Source organism: Oncorhynchus masou, chromosome 29 (genome assembly GCF_036934945.1).
Source record: "Oncorhynchus masou masou isolate Uvic2021 chromosome 29, UVic_Omas_1.1, whole genome shotgun sequence".
Classification (NCBI taxonomy): domain Eukaryota; kingdom Metazoa; phylum Chordata; class Actinopteri; order Salmoniformes; family Salmonidae; genus Oncorhynchus; species Oncorhynchus masou.
In genome coordinates, this window is record NC_088240.1 from 92,213,377 (window position 1) to 92,231,968 (window position 18,592).

General features: G+C 41.9%; 1 protein-coding gene across 1 annotated transcript in view; it reads left to right on the top strand.

Moving 5' to 3' along the window:
• LOC135520982 (CUB and sushi domain-containing protein 3-like) overlaps positions 1 to 18,592 on the top strand; it is a 150,749-nt gene that overhangs the window by 71,744 nt on the left and 60,413 nt on the right. Inside the window, exon 4 of the mRNA XM_064946869.1 lies at positions 15,922 to 16,116. Coding sequence (XP_064802941.1) covers positions 15,922 to 16,116 — 195 coding nt within the window. The remainder of the gene's footprint in view (positions 1 to 15,921; positions 16,117 to 18,592) is intronic.

The window sequence follows — 18,592 nt, forward strand, 5'->3', positions numbered from 1 at the left end:
AAGCGTAGCAGTTCGACACACAACAAACAAGAACACAGAGTTACACATGAAATAAACACAACGTACAGTCAATAACACAAAAGAAAAGTCTACATACGGTGTGTGGAAATGGTGTTTCAACTGTTCAGCCTGCGGCTATGGAGCCCTGACCAGTTTCACCAGACATGCTCCCTGATGGGTGTAATTACTATATTCATTCACAGTGCATTGGCATTCAACATATTCTACTCTGTCTACAGTAGCAGTATGTAGACAATTCAACATATTCTACTCTGTCTACAGTAGCAGTACGTAGACAATTCAACATATTCTACTCTGTCTACTGTAGCAGTACATAGACATTCAACATATTCTACTCTGTCTACAGTAGCAGTACATAGACCTTCAACATATTCTACTCTGTCTACAGTAGCAGTACATAGACATTCAACATATTCTACTCTGTCTACAGTAGCAGTACGTAGACATTCAACATATTCTACTCTGTCTACAGTAGCAGTACGTAGACAATTCAACATATTCTACTCTGTCTACTGTAGCAGTACATTGACATTCAACACATTCTACTCTGTCTACAGTAGCAGTACGTAGACATTCAACATATTCTACTCTGTCTACAGTAGCAGTACGTAGACATTCAACATATTCTACTCTGTCTACAGTAGCAGTATGTAGACATTCAACATATTCTACTCTGTCTACTGTAGCAGTACATAGACATTCAACATATTCTACTCTGTCTACAGTAGCAGTACGTAGACAATTCAACATATTCTACTCTGTCTACTGTAGCAGTACATTGACATTCAACACATTCTACTCTGTCTACAGTAGCAGTACGTAGACATTCAACATATTCTACTCTGTCTACAGTAGCAGTACGTAGACATTCAACATATTCTACTCTGTCTACAGTAGCAGTACGTAGACATTCAACATATTCTACTCTGTCTACAGTAGCAGTACGTAGACATTCAACATATTCTACTCTGTCTACAGTAGCAGTATGTAGACATTCAACATATTCTACTCTGTCTACAGTAGCAGTACGTAGACAATTCAACATATTCTACTCTGTCTACTGTAGCAGTACATTGACATTCAACACATTCTACTCTGTCTACAGTAGCAGTACGTAGACATTCAACATATTCTACTCTGTCTACAGTAGCAGTACGTAGACATTCAACATATTCTACTCTGTCTACAGTAGCAGTATGTAGACATTCAACATATTCTACTCTGTCTACTGTAGCAGTACATAGACATTCAACATATTCTACTCTGTCTACAGTAGCAGTACGTAGACAATTCAACATATTCTACTCTGTCTACTGTAGCAGTACATTGACATTCAACACATTCTACTCTGTCTACAGTAGCAGTACGTAGACATTCAACATATTCTACTCTGTCTACAGTAGCAGTACGTAGACATTCAACATATTCTACTCTGTCTACAGTAGCAGTACGTAGACATTCAACATATTCTACTCTGTCTACAGTAGCAGTACGTAGACATTCAACATATTCTACTCTGTCTACAGTAGCAGTATGTAGACATTCAACATATTCTACTTTGTCTACAGTAGCAGTACGTAGACATTCAACATATTCTACTCTGTCTACAGTAGCAGTACATAGACATTCAACATATTCTACTCTGTCTACAGTAGCAGTACGTAGACATTCAACATATTCTACTCTGTCTACAGTAGCAGTACGTAGACATTCAACATATTCTACTCTGTCTACAGTAGCAGTACATAGACATTCAACATATTCTACTCTGTCTACAGTAGCAGTATGTAGACATTCAACATATTCTACTCTGTCTACTGTAGCAGTACGTAGACATTCAACATATTCTACTCTGTCTACTGTAGCAGTACGTAGACAATTCAACATATTCTACTCTGTCTACTGTAGCAGTATATAGACATTCAACATATTCTACTCTGTCTACTGTAGCAGTACATAGACCTTCAACATATTCTACTCTGTCTACAGTAGCAGTACGTAGACAATTCAACATATTCTACTCTGTCTACTGTAGCAGTACATTGACATTCAACACATTCTACTCTGTCTACAGTAGCAGTACGTAGACATTCAACATATTCTACTCTGTCTACAGTAGCAGTACATAGACATTCAACATATTCTACTCTGTCTACAGTAGCAGTGCATAGACATTCAACATATTCTACTCTGTCTACAGTAGCAGTACATAGACATTCAACATATTCTACTCTGTCTACAGTAGCAGTACATAGACATTCAACATATTCTACTCTGTCTACAGTAGCAGTGCATAGACATTCAACATATTCTACTCTGTCTACAGTAGCAGTACGTAGACCTTCAACATATTCTACTCTGTCTACAGTAGCAGTACATAGACATTCAACATATTCTACTCTGTCTACAGTAGCAGTGCATAGACATTCAACATATTCTACTCTGTCTACAGTAGCAGTACGTAGACCTTCAACATATTCTACTCTGTCTACAGTAGCAGTACGTAGACATTCAACATATTCTACTCTGTCTACAGTAGCAGTATGTAATCATTCAACATATTCTACTCTGTCTACAGTAGCAGTACATAGATATTCAACATATTCTACTCTGTCTACAGTAGCAGTACATAGACATTAATTTCTACAACAATATAACAACACAAATCCAGTGGTTTAATTGAGCAAACTGAGTCTTTTACATATTGGGCAGGTGGGCCCAGACTGAGTCTTTTACATATTGGGCAGGTGGGCCCAGACTGAGTCTTTTACATATTGGGCAGGTGGGCCCAGACTGAGTCTTTTACATATTGGGCAGGTGGGCCCAGACTGAGTCTTTTACATATTGGGCAGGTGGGCCCAGACTGAGTCTTTTACATATTGGGCAGGTGGGCCCAGACTGAGTCTTTTAAATATTGGGCAGGTGGGCCCAGACTGAGTCTTTTAAATATTGGGCAGGTGGGCCCAGACTGAGTCTTTTACATATTGGGCAGGTGGGCCCAGACTGAGTCTTTTACATATTGGTCAGGTGGGCCCAGACTGAGTCTTTTACATATTGGGCAGGTGGGCCCAGACTGAGTCTTTTACATATTGGGCAGGTGGGCCCAGACTGAGTCTTTTACATATTGGGCAGGTGGGCCCAGATGTGTCAGAACTCCCATCATTGGATATGACTGTTGTTATTAAACCGGTGGTTCGCTGAAAGGTTTATGGGTTTAACATGTTTAACATTGTATATCACCAATACACACTTTAGTGTACAAAATATTAAGAACACATTCCTAATATTGAGAGAGCAAACATTAATCATATCAATCAAATCAAATGTATTTATAAAGCCCTTCTTACATCAGCCGATGTCACAAAGTGCTGTACAGAAACCCAGACTAAAACCCCAAACAGCAAGCAATGAAGGTGTAGAAGCACGGTGGCTAGGAAAAACTCCCTAGAAAAGGCCAAAACCTAGGAAGAAACCTAGAGAGGAACCAGGCTATGAGGGGTGACTAGTCCTATTCTGGCTGTGCCGGGTGGAGGTTATAACAGAACATGGCCAAGATGTTCTATTGTTCATAGATGACCAGCAGGGTCAGATAATAATTAATCACAGTGGTTGTTGAGGGTGCAACAGGTCAGCACCTCAGGAGTAAATGTCAGTTGGCTTTTCATAGCCGATCATTCAGAGTATCTCTACCGCTCCTGCTGTCTCTAGAGAGTTGAAAACAGCAGGTCTGGGACAGGTAGCACGTCCGGTGAACAGGTCAGAGTTCCATAGCCGCAGGCATAACAGTTGAAACTGGAGCAGCAGCACGACCAGGTGGACTGGAGACAGCAAGGAGTCATCAGGCCAGATAGTCCTGAGGCATGGTCCTCAGGGAGGGGAGGGAGAGAGAATTAGAGGGAGCTTAAATTCATACAGGACACCGGATAAGACAGGAAAATTACACCAGATACAACAGATTGACCCTAGCCCCACGACACATAATCTATTGTAGCATAGATACTGGAGGATGAGACAGGCGGGGTCAGGAGACGCTGTGGCCCTGTCCGATATCCCCGGACAGGGCCAACCTGTGCCGAAGCACCACAAGAGGAATATCTTCAACCACCAACTTACCATCCTGAGACAAGGCCGAGTATAGCCCACGAAGATCTCCCCCACGGCACAAACCCGAGGGGGCACCAACCTGAACAAGAAGATCACATCAGTGACTCAACCCACTCAAGTGACACACCCCTCCTAGGGAAGGCATGGAAGAGCACCAGTAAGCCAGTGACTCAGCCCCTGTAATAGGGTGAGAGGCAGAGAAAACCAGTGGAGAGAGGGGAACTGGCCAAGCAGAGACAGCAAGGGTGGTTCATCGCTCCAGTGCCTTTCCATTTACCTTCACACTCCTGGGCCAGACTGCACTCAATCATAGGACCCACTGAAGAGATGAGTCTTCAATAAAGACTTAAAGGTCGAGCCCGAGTCTGCATTTCTCACATGGGTAGGCAGACCATTCCATAAAAATGGAGCTCTATAGGAGAAAGCCATGCTTCCAGCTGTTTGTTCAGAAATTCTAGGGACAGTAAGGAGGCCTGCGTCTTGTGACCGTAGCGTACACGTAGGTATGTACGGCAGGACCAAATGGGAAAGATAGGTAGGAGCAAGCCCATGTAATGAGTTGTAGGTTAGCAGTAAAACCTTGAAATCAACCCTAGCCTTAACAGGAGACCAGTGTAGAAATGCTAACACTGGAGTAATATGAAAAACAAATGTTGGTTCTAGTCAAGATTCTATCAGCCGTGTTCAGCACTAACTGAAGTTTATTTAGTACTTTATCCGGGTAGCCGGAAAGTAGAGCATTGCAGTAGTCTAATCTAGAAGAGACAAAAGCATGGATAAGCTTTTATGCATCATTTGTTGTCAAAAAAAGAGAGATTTTTGCAATGTTACGTAGATGAAAAAAACCTGTCCTTGAAACATTCTTGAAATGTTCGTCAAAAGAGAGATCAGGGTCCAGAGTAACACTGGGGTCCTTCACAGTTTTTATTTGAGACGACTTTACAACCATCAAGATTAATTGTCAGATCCAACGGAAGATCTCTTTGTTTCTTGGGACCTAGAACTAGCATCCCTGTTTTGTCAGAGTTGTAAAATAAAACATTTGCTGCCATCCACTTCCTTGTCTGAAACACAGGCTTCCAGGGAGGGCAATTTTGGGGCTTCACGATGTTTCATTGAAATGTGCAGCTGTGTGTCGTCCGCATAGTAGTGAAAGTTATGAATGACATCAGCAAGAGGTAGAATATTTAGTGAAAACAATAGTGGTGCTAAAACGGAACCTTGAGGAACACCGAAACTTACAATTGATTTGTCAGAAGACAAACCATCCACAGAGACAAACTGATATCTTTCCGACAGATAAGATCTAAACCAGGCCAGAACTATCTAAACCAGGCCAGAACTTGTCCGTGTAGACCAATTAGGGTTTCCAAACTCTCCAAAAGAAAGTGGCGATCGATGATGTCATAAGCAGCACTAAGGTCTAGGAGCACGAGAACAGATGCAGAGCCTCGGTCTGCATGTCAATCTCTCCTGACTCAAAGTGGAGGAGAGATTGGCTTCGTCACTACTTGTATTTGTGAGAGATATCGACATGTTGAAAGCACAGAGCTGTCTGTTTAAATGACTACCACACAGCTCAGACACCCCATGCATACCCCACAAGACATGCCACCAGAGGTCCCTTCACAGTCCTCAAGTCCAGAACAGACTATGGGAGGCACACAGCACTACATAGAGCCATGACTACATGGAACTCTATTCCACATCATATTTAAAAAACAGATGAAAATACACCTTATGGAACAGCGGGGACTGTGAAGAGACACAAACATAGGCTAAGACACACACACAATAACATACCCACTATACACACACAATAACATACCCACTATACACACATGATAACATACCTACTATACACACATGATGACATACCCACTATACACACATGATAACATACCTACTATACACACACGATAACATACCCACTATACACACATGATAACATACCCACTATACACACACGATAACATACCCACTATACACACACGATAACATACCCACTATACACACACAATAACATACCCACTATACACACACAATAACATACCCACTATACACACACAATAACATACCCACTATACACACACGATAACATACCCACTATACACACACGATGACATACCTACTATACACACATGATGACATACCTACTATACACACACGATAACATACCCACTATACACACACAGTAACATACCCACTATACACACACGATGACATACCCACTATACACACACGATGACATACCCACTATACACACACAGTAACATACCCACTATACACACACGATGACATACCCACTATACACACACGATGACATACCCACTATACACACACGATAACATACCCACTATACACACACAGTAACATACCCACTATACACACACAGTAACATACCCACTATACACACACAGTAACATACCCACTATACACACACAATAACATACCCACTATACACACACAGTAACATACCCACTATACACACACAATAACATACCCACTATACACACACAATAACATACCCACTATACACACACAATAACATACCCACTATACACACACAATAACATACCCACTATACACACACAATAACATACCCACTATACACACACGATAACATACCCACTATACACACACGATAACATACCCACTATACACACACGATAACATACCCACTATACACACACGATAACATACCCACTATACACACACGATAACATACCCACTATACACACACGATAACATACCCACTATACACACACGATAACATACCCACTATACACACACGATAACATACCCACTATACACACACGATAACATACCCACTATACACACACGATAACATACCCACTATACACACACGATAACATACCCACTATACACACACACACGATAACATACCCACTATACACACACACACAGTAACATACCCACTATACACACACACACAGTAACATACCCACTATACACACACAGTAACATACCCACTATACACACACAATAACATACCCACTATACACACACAATAACATACCCACTATACACACACAATAACATACCCACTATACACACACGATGACATACCCACTATACACACACACACAGTAACATACCCACTATACACACACAATAACATACCCACTATACACACACGATAACATACCCACTATACACACACGATGACATACCTACTATACACACATGATGACATACCTACTATACACACACGATAACATACCCACTATACACACACAGTAACATACCCACTATACACACACGATGACATACCCACTATACACACACAGTAACATACCCACTATACACACACAATAACATACCCACTATACACACACGATGACATACCCACTATACACACACGATGACATACCCACTATACACACACGATGACATACCCACTATACACACACGATAACATACCCACTATACACACACGATAACATACCCACTATACACACACGATAACATACCCACTATACACACACGATAACATACCCACTATACACACACACACGATAACATACCCACTATACACACACACACAGTAACATACCCACTATACACACACAGTAACATACCCACTATACACACACAATAACATACCCACTATACACACACAATAACATACCCACTATACACACACGATGACATACCCACTATACACACACACACAGTAACATACCCACTATACACACACACACAGTAACATACCCACTATACACACACAGTAACATACCCACTATACACACACAATAACATACCCACTATACACACACGATGACATACCCACTATACACACACGATGACATACCCACTATACACACACGATGACATACCCACTATACACACACGATAACATACCCACTATACACACACGATAACATACCCACTATACACACACGATAACATACCCACTATACACACACACACAGTAACATACCCACTATACACACACAGTAACATACCCACTATACACACACAGTAACATACCCACTATACACACACAATAACATACCCACTATACACACACAATAACATACCCACTATACACACACAATAACATACCCACTATACACACACGATGACATACCCACTATACACACACACACAGTAACATACCCACTATACACACACAATAACATACCCACTATACACACACGATAACATACCCACTATACACACACGATAACATACCCACTATACACACACGATAACATACCCACTATACACACACGATGACATACCTACTATACACACATGATGACATACCTACTATACACACACGATAACATACCCACTATACACACACAGTAACATACCCACTATACACACACGATGACATACCCACTATACACACACAGTAACATACCCACTATACACACACAATAACATACCCACTATACACACACGATGACATACCCACTATACACACACGATGACATACCCACTATACACACACGATGACATACCCACTATACACACACGATGACATACCCACTATACACACACGATGACATACCCACTATACACACACGATGACATACCCACTATACACACACAGTAACATACCCACTATACACACACAGTAACATACCCACTATACACACACAGTAACAAACCCACTATACACACACAATAACATACCCACTATACACACACAGTAACATACCCACTATACACACACAGTAACATACCCACTATACACACACAGTAACATACCCACTATACACACACAATAACATACCCACTATACACACACAATAACATACCCACTATACACACACAATAACATACCCACTATACACACACAATAACATACCCACTATACACACACAATAACATACCCACTATACACACACAATAACATACCCACTATACACACACGATAACATACCCACTATACACACACGATAACATACCCACTATACACACACGATAACATACCCACTATACACACACGATAACATACCCACTATACACACACGATAACATACCCACTATACACACACGATAACATACCCACTATACACACACACATATACACACACACACAGTAACATACCCACTATACACACACAGTAACATACCCACTATACACACACAGTAACATACCCACTATACACACACGATGACATACCCACTATACACACACGATGACATACCCACTATACACACACGATGACATACCCACTATACACACACGATAACATACCCACTATACACACACGATAACATACCCACTATACACACACGATAACATACCCACTATACACACACACACAGTAACATACCCACTATACACACACAGTAACATACCCACTATACACACACAGTAACATACCCACTATACACACACAATAACATACCCACTATACACACACAATAACATACCCACTATACACACACAATAACATACCCACTATACACACACGATGACATACCCACTATACACACACACACAGTAACATACCCACTATACACACACAATAACATACCCACTATACACACACGATAACATACCCACTATACACACACGATAACATACCCACTATACACACACGATAACATACCCACTATACACACACGATAACATACCCACTATACACACACGATAACATACCCACTATACACACACGATGACATACCTACTATACACACATGATGACATACCTACTATACACACACGATAACATACCCACTATACACACACAGTAACATACCCACTATACACACACGATGACATACCCACTATACACACACAGTAACATACCCACTATACACACACAATAACATACCCACTATACACACACGATGACATACCCACTATACACACACGATGACATACCCACTATACACACACGATGACATACCCACTATACACACACGATGACATACCCACTATACACACACGATGACATACCCACTATACACACACAGTAACATACCCACTATACACACACAGTAACATACCCACTATACACACACAGTAACAAACCCACTATACACACACAATAACATACCCACTATACACACACAGTAACATACCCACTATACACACACAGTAACATACCCACTATACACACACAATAACATACCCACTATACACACACAATAACATACCCACTATACACACACAATAACATACCCACTATACACACACGATAACATACCCACTATACACACACGATAACATACCCACTATACACACACGATAACATACCCACTATACACACACGATAACATACCCACTATACACACACGATAACATACCCACTATACACACACGATAACATACCCACTATACACACACGATAACATACCCACTATACACACACGATAACATACCCACTATACACACACGATAACATACCCACTATACACACACGATAACATACCCACTATACACACACGATAACATACCCACTATACACACACACACGGTAACATACCCACTATACACACACACACGGTAACATACCCACTATACACACACACACGGTAACATACCCACTATACACACACACACGGTAACATACCCACTATACACACACACACAGTAACATACCCACTATACACACACAGTAACATACCCACTATACACATACAATAACATACCCACTATACACACACGATGACATACCCACTATACACACACACACAGTAACATACCCACTATACACACACAATAACATACCCACTATACACACACAATAACATACCCACTATACACACACAATAACATACCCACTATACACACACGATAACATACCCACTATACACACACGATAACATACCCACTATACACACACACACAGTAACATACCCACTATACACACACACACAGTAACATACCCACTATACACACACGATAACATACCCACTATACACACATGATAACATACCCACTATACACACATGATAACATACCCACTATACACACATGATAACATACCCACTATACACACACATGATAACATACCCACTATACACACACATGATAACATACCCACTATACACACACATGATAACATACCCACTATACACACACAGTAACATACCCACTATACACACACAGTAACATACCCACTATACACACACAGTAACATACCCACTATACACACACAATAACATACCCACTATACACACACAATAACATACCCACTATACACACACAATAACATACCCACTATACACACACAATAACATACCCACTATACACACACACACAATAACATACCCACTATACACACACACACAATAACATACCCACTATACACACACACACAATAACATACCCACTATACACACACACACAATAACATACCCACTATACACACACACACAATAACATACCCACTATACACACACACACAATAACATACCCACTATACACACACACACAATAACATACCCACTATACACACACACACAATAACATACCCACTATACACACACACACAATAACATACCCACTATACACACACACACAATAACATACCCACTATACACACACACACAATAACATACCCACTATACACACACACACAATAACATACCCACTATACACACACACACAATAACATACCCACTATACACACACACACAATAACATACCCACTATACACACACACACAATAACATACCCACTATACACACACAGTAACATACCCACTATACACACACAATAACATACCCACTATACACACACAATAACATACCCACTATACACACACACACAATAACATACCCACTATACACACAGTAACATACCCACTATACACACACAATAACATACCCACTATACACACACAATAACATACCCACTATACACACACAATAACATACCCACTATACACACACAATAACATACCCACTATACACACATATACACATTGATTTTGTGTTGTAGATATGTGGTAGTGGAGTATGGGCCTGAAGGCACACACCTAATGTTTTATGAAATCTGTTATGAATGTATTGCTGTATAATTGTATAACTGCCTTCATTTAGCTGGATCCCTGGAAGAGTAGCTGGCTGCCTTGGCAGGAACTAATGGGGATCCATAATAAACCCCAGGAAGAGTAGCTGCTGCCTTGGCAGGAACTAATGGGGATCCATAATAAACCCCAGTAAGAGTAGCTGGCTGCCTTGGCAGGAACTAATGGGGATCCATAATAAACCCCAGGAAGAGTAGCTGCTGTCTTGGCAGGAACTAATGGGGATCCATAATAAACCCCAGGAAGAGTAGCTGCTGCCTTGACAGGAACTAATGGGGATCCATAATAAACCCCAGGAAGAGTAGCTGCTGCCTTGGCAGGAACTAATGGGGATCCATAATAAACCCCAGGAAGAGTAGATGCTGCCTTGGCAGGAACTAATGGGGATCCATAATGAACCCCAGGAAGAGTAGCTGCTGCCTTGACAGGAACTAATGGGGACCCATAATGAACCCCAGGAAGAGTAGCTGCTGCCTTGACAGGAACTAATGTGGACCCATAATGAACCCCAGGAAGAGTAGCTGCTGCCTTGACAGTAACTAATGGGGATCCATAATAAACCCCAGGAAGAGTAGCTGCTGCCTTGGCAGGAACTAATGGGAATCCATAATAAACCCCAGGAAGAGTAGCTGCTGCCTTGACAGAACTAATGGGGATCCATAATATACCCCAGGAAGAGTAGCTGCTGCCTTGACAGGAACTAATGGGGATCCATAATAAACCCCAGGAAGAGTAGCTGCTGCCTTGACAGGAACTAATGGGGATCCATAATATACCCCAGGAAGAGTAGCTGCTGCCTTGACAGGAACTAATGGGGATCCATAATAAACCCCAGGAAGAGTAGCTGCTGCCTTGACAGGAACTAATGGTGATCCATAATAAACCCCAGGAAGAGTAGCTGCTGCCTTGGCAGGAACTAATGGGGATCCATAATAAACCCCAGGAAGAGTAGCTGCTGCCTTGGCAGGAACTAATGGGGATCCATAATAAACCCCAGGAAGAGTAGCTGCTGCCTTGGCAGGAACTAATGGGGATCCATAATAAATACAAATACAGTTGTGTCAAGTTGGCTGGATGCCCATTGGGTGGTGGACCATTCGTCATACACACAGGAAACTATTGAGTGTGAAAAACGCAGCAGCGTTTCAGTTCTTGACACAAACTGGTGCGCATGGCACATACTAACATACCCCGTTCAAAGGCTATTAAATATTTTGTCTTGCTCGTTCACCACAAATCCTTCTTTAACCTGTCTCCTCCCCTTCACCTACACTGATTGAAGTGGATTTAGTGACATTCTCTCTATCTGTGTTCCAGAGTTAAGGAGTAGTGTCTGTGGTAACATTCTGTCTGTGTTCCAGAGTTAAGGAGTAGTGTCTGTGGTAACATTCCCTCTGTCTGTGTTCCAGAGTTAAGGAGTAGTGTCTGTGGTAACATTCTGTCTGTGTTCCAGAGTTAAGGAGTAGTGTCTGTGGTAACATTCTGTCTGTGTTCCAGAGTTAAGGAGTAGTGTCTATGGTAACATTCCCTCTGTGTTCCAGAGTTAAGGAGTAGTGTCTGTGGTAACATTCCCTCTGTGTTCCAGAGTTAAGGAGCAGTGTCTGTGGTAACATTCTGTCTGTGTTCCAGAGTTAAGGAGCAGTGTCTGTGGTAACAATCTGTCTGTGTTCCAGAGTTAAGGAGTAGTGTCTGTAGTAACATTCCCTCTGTGTTCCAGAGTTAAGGAGTAGTGTCTGTGGTAACATTCCCTCTGTGTTCCAGAGTTAAGGAGCAGTGTCTGGTAACATTCTGTCTGTGTTCCAGAGTTAAGGAGTAGTGTCTGTGGTAACATTCCCTCTGTCTGTGTTCCAGAGTTAAGGAGCAGTGTCTGTGGTAACATTCTGTCTGTGTTCCAGAGTTAAGGAGTAGTGTCTGTGGTAACATTCTGTCTGTGTTCCAGAGTTAAGGAGTAGTGTCTGTGGTAACATTCTGTCTGTGTTCGAGTTAAGGAGTAGTGTCTGTGGTAACATTCTGTCTGTGTTCCAGAGTTAAGGAGTAGTGTCTGTGGTAACATTCCCTCTGTCTGTGTTCCAGAGTTAAGGAGTAGTGTCTGTGGTAACATTCCCTCTGTCTGTGTTCCAGAGTTAAGGAGTAGTGTCTGTGGTAACATTCCCTCTGTCTGTGTTCCAGAGTTAAGGAGTAGTGTCTGTGGTAACATTCTGTCTGTGTTCCAGAGTTAAGGAGTAGTGTCTGTGGTAACATTCTGTCTGTGTTCCAGAGTTAAGGAGTAGTGTCTGTGGTAACATTCCCTCTGTCTGTGTTCCAGAGTTAAGGAGTAGTGTCTGTGGTAACATTCCCTCTGTCTGTGTTCCAGAGTTAAGGAGTAGTGTCTGTGGTAACATTCCCTCTGTGTTCCAGAGTTAAGGAGTAGTGTCTGTGGTAACATTCTGTCTGTGTTCCAGAGTTAAGGAGTAGTGTCTGTGGTAACATTCCCTCTGTGTTCCAGAGTTAAGGAGTAGTGTCTGTGGTAACATTCTGTCCTGTGTTCCAGAGTTAAGGAGCAGTGTCTGTGGTAACAGTCCCTCTGTGTTCCAGAGTTAAGGAGTAGTGTCTGTGGTAACATTCCCTCTGTGTTCTAGAGTTAAGGAGTAGTGTCTGTGGTAACATTCTGTCTGTGTTCCAGAGTTAAGGAGTAGTGTCTGTGGTAACATTCCCTCTGTGTTCCAGAGTTAAGGAGTAGTGTCTGTGGTAACATTCCCTTTGTGTTCCAGAGTTAAGGAGTAGTGTCTGTGGTAACATTCCCTCTGTGTTCCAGAGTTAAGGAGCAGTGTCTGTGGTAACATTCTGTCTGTGTTCCAGAGTTAAGGAGCAGTGTCTGTGGTAACATTCTGTCTGTGTTCCAGAGTTAAGGAGTAGTGTCTGTGGTAACATTCCCTCTGTCTGTGTTCCAGAGTTAAGGAGTAGTGTCTGTGGTAACATTCCCTCTGTCTGTGTTCCAGAGTTAAGGAGTAGTGTCTGTGGTAACATTCCCTCTGTCTGTGTTCCAGAGTTAAGGAGTAGTGTCTGTGGTAACATTCTGTCTGTGTTCCAGAGTTAAGGAGTAGTGTCTGTGGTAACATTCCCTCTGTGTTCCAGAGTTAAGGAGTAGTGTCTGTGGTAACATTCTGTCTGTGTTCCAGAGTTAAGGAGTAGTGTCTGTGGTAACATTCCCTCTGTGTTCCAGAGTTAAGGAGTAGTGTCTGTGGTAACATTCTGTCCTGTGTTCCAGAGTTAAGGAGCAGTGTCTGTGGTAACAGTCCCTCTGTGTTCCAGAGTTAAGGAGTAGTGTCTGTGGTAACATTCCCTCTGTGTTCTAGAGTTAAGGAGTAGTGTCTGTGGTAACATTCTGTCTGTGTTCCAGAGTTAAGGAGTAGTGTCTGTGGTAACATTCCCTCTGTGTTCCAGAGTTAAGGAGTAGTGTCTGTGGTAACATTCCCTTTGTGTTCCAGAGTTAAGGAGTAGTGTCTGTGGTAACATTCCCTCTGTGTTCCAGAGTTAAGGAGCAGTGTCTGTGGTAACATTCTGTCTGTGTTCCAGAGTTAAGGAGCAGTGTCTGTGGTAACATTCTGTCTGTGTTCCAGAGTTAAGGAGTAGTGTCTGTGGTAACATTCTGTCTGTGTTCCAGAGTTAAGGAGTAGTGTCTGTGGTAACATTCCCTCTGTGTTCCAGAGTTAAGGAGTAGTGTCTGTGGTAACATTCTGTCTGTGTTCCAGAGTTAAGGAGCAGTGTCTGTGGTAACATTCCCTCTGTGTTCCAGAGTTAAGGAGCAGCGCCTGTGGGAACCCTGGTGTTCCACCTAAAGGCATCCTAAACGGAACACAGTTCAACACCGGGGACACGATCCACTACAGGTGTGTGACGGGCTACGTGTTGGACGGTCACTCCCTCCTTACCTGTGTCCTCAACACAGGCAATATGGCCGTCTGGGACTTCCCTGTCCCCATCTGCAGAGGTGAGACTGGCTTTAATAACATGGTGCGTGTCCCCAATGGCACCCTATTCCCTACATAGTGAAATACTTGTAACTACAGCCCTATAGGCCCTGGTCTTAAGTAGGGCACTATATAGGGAATGAGGTTACATTTGGGACTCAAAACATGATTCCTCCTTATTGACACAGTGTGATTGGTCCGCGGGCTTTTATTTCTTTCTCGATTGGCTCTTGAATCAAGTCTAATCCAGTTTTCCATTTGTCTTGTTTGACGTTGTGACAATGAACCAGGATGAAATTCCAGCACACTATTTATTGAATCTTGGTTGTTCCACAGAAAATATAATGTTCTCTAATACCGTCACTGTTCTCCGGGTCGCTTTGCAATCTGACTTCCTGTTTATCTGTAAAGAGCCACAGGCTTTTGATCCTTTGTGGTTCTGAATTGAGTTTGGTTGGAATTCTACCATAGAAGAATGTAATGTGTTTTCTCTCAGGGTGTTTACTGAGACTATATCTGACTGGCACCAGCAGTGGTGTAATGAACTTAGGTAAAAATACTTTAAAGTACTACTTAAGTAGTTTTATGGGGTATTTATACTTCTACTTTCCTATTTATATTTTTGGCAACTTTTACTTTTACTTCACTACATTCCTAAAGAAAATAAAGTACTTTTATGACTCCTTACATTTTCCCCTGACAGCCAAAAGTACTTGTTACATTTTGACAGGAAAATGGTCAAATTTTACACACTTATCAAGAGAACATCCCTGGTCCATCCCTACTGCCTCTGATCTGGCAGACTCACTAAACACGAATGCTTTTTTTGTAAATGATGTCTGAGTGTTGGAGTGCTCCCCTGGCTATCTGTCAATAAAAAAACTTGAAAATTGTACCGTCTGGTTTGCTTAATATAAAGGAATTTGAAATGATTTATACGTTTACATTTGAGACTTAAGTATATATTTAGCAATTCCATTTTACTTTTGATACTTAATAAGTATATTTAAAACCAAATACTTTTTGACTTTTACTAAAGTAGTATTTTACTTGGTGACTTGCAATTTTACTTGAGTCATTTTCTATTAAGGTATCTATACTTTTACTCAAGTAGGACAATCGAATACTTTTTCCCACCACTGAGTATGTCCTATGTGCATCCCAAATGGACACTCTATTCCCTATTTAGTGCACTACTTTTCACCAGGGCCCATAGGGTCGAAAGTAGTGGCCTATTTAGGGAATACGGTGCCCTTTGGGACACGATCACTACCCTATGCACTTAAAGATGCAGGTTATACGGGTGGCTACAGGAGCAGACTGAAATAGTCATCATAGACACTCATTTATGACATCATAGACACTCATTTATGACATCATAGACACTCATTTATGACATCATAGATACTCATTTATTTATGGGGGGGAAAAAATTAAATTTCTCCACATAGAAAGGTTCGCCTATCAATCCCGTCAACGAATAGTTCGGGATCTGACTTGTTATCTCGATCAGTCCACAAGTATACAGTGGTAGCCTCATGTTGATACGCTAGACAGCAGTTCACTGCAGGAGACATTATTACATTGACTCTCCTAACTCATGACCTTATCAATCACTTATTCTGCACTAACATATTATAAACAACATACTAGGTCCTAGGATATTTACTGACTAAATTCCCTTTCACTTTATTTCACCAACTAGTAGTATTGCATCTATCGTTTTTGGAGCCTGTGAGTAGTTGCCATGAGTTTCCCACAGCGTTGGTTCAGTGTGCTGCTGTCTAACCAACCCTAGGACCCCAGACTCAGACCACATATGTTGTCTCTCTCTTAGAGGAAAAGCCAAATCAAGCTCCTCTTTAATGATAATCTGTTGCCCCAGTAGAATGCCAAAGAAAACATAACCACCAAACCACTGTGCAATCTGACTGCACTGAGAGGAGGAGATGAGGAATCAAGAGTAGAGGAGAGGAGGAGAAAGAGAGGAGAAGATAGGAGAGGAGGACAAGAGAGGAGAGAAGAAGATAGGAGAAGAGAGGAGGGAGGAGAAGAGAAGAGAAGATATGAAAGGAGGAGAAGAGAGGAGGGGAGAGGAGGAGAAGAAGAAGAGAGGAGAGGAGGAGAAGAAGAGAGGAGAGGAGTAGAGGAGAAGAAGAGAGGAGAGGAGTAGAGGAGAGGAGGAGAAGAAGAGAGGATAGGAGGAGGAGAAGAAGAGAGGAGAGGAGTAGAGGAGGAGAAGAGAAGAGAGGAGGAGAAGAAGAGAGGAGAGGAGTAGAGGAGGAGAAGAAGAGAGGAGAGGAGGAGAGGAGAGGAGGAGAAGAAGAGAGGAGAAGAGGAGAAGAAGAGAGGAGAGGAGGAGAAGAAGAGAGGAGAGGAGGAGAAGAAGAGAGGAGAGGAGGAGAAGAAGAGAGGAGTAGAGGAGGAGAGGAAGAGAAGAGAGGAGGAGAAGAAGAGAGGAGAGGAGGAGAAGAAGAGAGGAGAGGAGTAGAGGAG